Source organism: Drosophila guanche, unplaced genomic scaffold (genome assembly GCF_900245975.1).
Source record: "Drosophila guanche unplaced genomic scaffold, DGUA_6, whole genome shotgun sequence".
NCBI lineage: Eukaryota > Metazoa > Arthropoda > Insecta > Diptera > Drosophilidae > Drosophila > Drosophila guanche.
This window is the reverse complement of record NW_022995749.1, coordinates 6,035,610-6,039,486: the sequence shown is the minus strand read 5'-3', so window position 1 is coordinate 6,039,486 and position 3,877 is coordinate 6,035,610. Positions and strand designations below refer to the sequence as shown.

The window sequence follows — 3,877 nt, the reverse complement described above, 5'->3', positions numbered from 1 at the left end:
TGACGACACGCTCGATCATGTCCATCGGTAGATAGAAAACAACAACAAGAGTTCAGTCGCACAGCGCTCACATGCGCTTACATTGTGGTTGCTGTTGTTGCTGAGAGAGAGCGCTGAAGCACTTGCAGTAAGGTTAAGGTAGAGAGAGAGGGAGCGCAAGAGCTTATTATTGAATGGGAGAGATGAAGACGAAATACGGCAACGGCAATGCAAAGCGGAAGAAGGAGGAGGAAAGGGAATAATTTTTTTTTTTTTGTACATAATAAAACTACTTCAAATGTATTTCTGATTATGTTTTTCCATGATTTGTATATAAAAATGTGAATCTAGTTTGCATTTCTTCTCCACATCTTTCACTTTATCGAACATTCTGTTCATTCAGTCAACAAAGTTCACTTAGTATTTACCAATTGTTTTCCAGCAAAGCTTACAATGCCCTAAAATTCAGTTATTTCAAAGCCACAAACACACAAACAGTAATACATTTCCAACAGCTCTAAATACTTGACAACAAAATTGTGCAAAATGATTAAAAGACCACAACTATGCCGCCAACTGGTGGCCAGGCGATTCCATTTGGCCAGAAATCCCCTTTGGCAAAAGGTGCCCATGTCAAATTTCGAGAAGAATGACTTTTTGCCCTACCAGAAGCTGAACAATACTTTGCGGTGTGTCAAGTCACGACTCAAGCGGCCGCTGACGCTGTCCGAAAAGGTCCTGTACTCCCATTTGGATGAGCCAGACACGCAGGACATTAAGCGCGGTGAGTCATATCTGCGGCTGCGTCCCGATCGTGTGGCCATGCAGGATGCCACCGCACAGATGGCCCTGCTGCAGTTCATATCCTCGGGCCTGAAGAAGGTCGCCGTGCCCTCAACGGTGCACTGCGATCACTTGATTGAGGCGCAGGTCTGCGGCACGGAGGATCTGGCACGCGCCAAGGATATGCACAAGGAGGTGTACGACTTTCTGGGCAGCGCTTGCGCCAAGTATGGCCTGGGCTTCTGGAAACCCGGCAGCGGCATTATACATCAGATCATCTTGGAGAACTATGCCTTCCCGGGTCTCCTGATGATTGGCACAGACTCGCACACACCCAATGGCGGGGGCTTGGGTGGCCTGTGCATTGGCGTGGGCGGTGCCGATGCCGTCGATGTGATGGCCAACATTCCGTGGGAGCTCAAGTGCCCCAAGGTCATTGGCTGCAATCTCACGGGCAAAATCAGTGGCTGGACCTCGCCCAAGGATGTCATCCTGAAGATGGCTGAAATTCTCACAGTCAAAGGCGGCACTGGGGCCATCATCGAGTACCATGGCAGTGGCGTGGAGTCCATTTCCTGCACTGGCATGGCCACCATATGCAACATGGGCGCTGAGATTGGCGCCACCACATCGCTGTTTCCCTTCAATCAGCGAATGGTCAAATATCTGTGTGCCACGGGCCGCGGCGAGATGGCGGATTTTGCGCAAAAGTTCCAAAAGGAACTGCTGACAGCAGACAAGAATTGCGAATACGATCAGCTGATTGAAATCAATTTGGATACGCTGGAACCCCTTGTCAATGGACCCTTTACGCCGGATCTAGCACATCCCATAAGCAAGTTCGGAGAGAACTCCAAAAAGAATGGCTACCCAATGGATATTAAGGTAGGGAGAAGATATTTTCAGTCATTTTTGATGACATTTTCCCCCACCCAAAGGTTGGTTTAATTGGCTCCTGCACCAATTCCTCGTACGAGGACATGGGCCGCTGTGCCAACATCGCCAAGGATGCCCTCAGTCATGGCCTCAAATCGAATATACCCTTCAATGTGACACCAGGATCCGAGCAGATTCGTGCCACCATCGAACGTGATGGCATGTTTGAGGTTTTCGAACAATTCGGCGGCACTGTGCTGGCCAATGCCTGCGGGCCCTGCATCGGGCAGTGGGATCGCAAGGATGTGAAGATGGGCGAAAAGAACACCATTGTCACGTCGTACAATCGCAACTTTACGGGTCGAAACGATGCCAATCCTGCCACCCATTGCTTTGTGACCAGCCCCGAGATGGTCACCGCTCTGTCCATTTGCGGACGCCTCGACTTTAATCCGCTCAAAGATGAACTGGAAGGGGCTGATGGCAAGAAATTCAAGCTGAAGCCGCCACATGGCGAGGAGCTGCCTGCCAATGGCTTTGATCCCGGGCAGAACACCTATACGGCGCCCCCGGCCAGCGGCGATGATGTCAAGGTTGCCGTCGATCCCAAGTCTGAGCGTTTGCAGGTGCTCGCACCCTTTGAGAAGTGGGATGGCAAGGACTATGTGGATCTGACGGTACTCATTAAAATCAAAGGCAAATGCACCACCGATCACATTTCGGCAGCGGGGCCGTGGCTCAAGTATCGCGGGCACTTGGACAACATTTCCAACAATCTGTTCATTGGCGCCGTCAATGCGGAGAACAATGAGATGAACAAACTCAAGAATCAACGCTCGGGCGAGTATGGCGCTGTTCCTGATGTGGCACGCGACTACAAATCCAACAAATTGAAGTGGGTGGCGGTGGGCGAGGAGAACTACGGCGAGGGCTCGTCGCGGGAGCATGCCGCATTGGAGCCACGCCACCTGGGCGGAGTGGCCATCATCGTCAAGTCGTTTGCACGCATCCACGAGACGAATCTCAAGAAGCAGGGCATGCTGGCCCTGACCTTTGCCAATGCCAGCGACTACGACAAGGTGAAGCCCGACAGCAAGATTTCGCTACTGAATCTGAAGGATCTGGCCGCCGGGAAGCCCGTCGACTGTGAGATCAAGAATGGTGGCAGCTCCGACAAGATACAGCTGAATCACTCATTCAACGAACTGCAGATCAAGTGGTTCCAGGCTGGCAGCGCTTTGAACATGATGAAGGAGCTGGCCTCTGGTGGTGGTGGCAAGGGCGATGCTAAGCCCACGGAAGCCAAGAAGTAATTTTACCAAATCGTTTTGTTAGTTTTTTTATCAATAGACCGGTTTTAATGAACGGACATTATATGTGGTTCCAATAAACAAGCGAAAAATGTTCATAAGCAAACGAAAACCGGCTGTCAAAAGGTAAAAAAAGAGGACAGCAAATATAAATATAAAACACTAGTTTTTGCACATTTTAAATATTTTACCACATCATAACACTACACAACCCAGCAACTATAAAGTTTACTTCATGCCATTGCCTCGTAGATGCGTGGCCGGCTTTGACATTCATTCCATGCTCTCTTCCTGCTGCTTAAACTTCTTGCGCTCTCTTCTGCTCCTCCAGTTGCTCGCTCTTTGCAATTGCTCGCTCTTTATCTCCCTCTCTTACAGCATTACACTGTTAATGCGGGGGAGGAAGCGGTTCACTTATTGAAGGCTCTCTTTTCTGGGCCTCTCTGCAAGTAACTTGCGCTGTTGCTCTCCTGTTCTTATTGCTCTCTTAGTTCAAAATAAATGCGAAAGTAGCGGTACCAAGAGACGTGATCTCACTTGAAATGAAAGTACGAGTGAGATGGAGATCGTTTTAGTGCAATGTTACGGCAGCCAAGTAACCAGAACATGTTAGCATTGCCGTAACGGAATCCTAAAATCAGGAAAATGCATATAAAAAACCCTTTTCCATTGCTATCTGTGAAGCTTAACCAACTCCAATCCAATAAGATTAATTACTTTCCCTATCCAAGCCTCAAATTTAAGTCATTTTGATATAGGTACATATGTGAATGTTAAACCAACTATCCCTGAAATATATCATGGCTTTTCCACGCATAAAAACCAACTACAGCAAATACTTTTAAATGGGGGTAAAAACTTTAATGTCAGAATGGGAAAAACGAAATGCCGAAAAACTAAAACCGAAATAATTCAAAACTAATTAAAAT

The 3,877-nt window shown here is 48.2% G+C and overlaps 1 protein-coding gene across 1 annotated transcript; it reads left to right on the top strand.

The window, feature by feature from the left end:
- Window positions 1–432: 432 nt before the first annotated feature.
- On the top strand, window positions 433–3,049 carry LOC117585483 (probable aconitate hydratase, mitochondrial). The gene is made up of 2 exons (XM_034274977.1): window positions 433–1,647; window positions 1,701–3,049. The coding sequence occupies exons 1-2, from the start codon at window positions 526–528 to the stop codon at window positions 2,949–2,951; spliced, it is 2,373 nt and encodes a 790-aa protein (XP_034130868.1). The 5' UTR covers window positions 433–525; the 3' UTR covers window positions 2,952–3,049.
- Window positions 3,050–3,877: the final 828 nt, after the last annotated feature.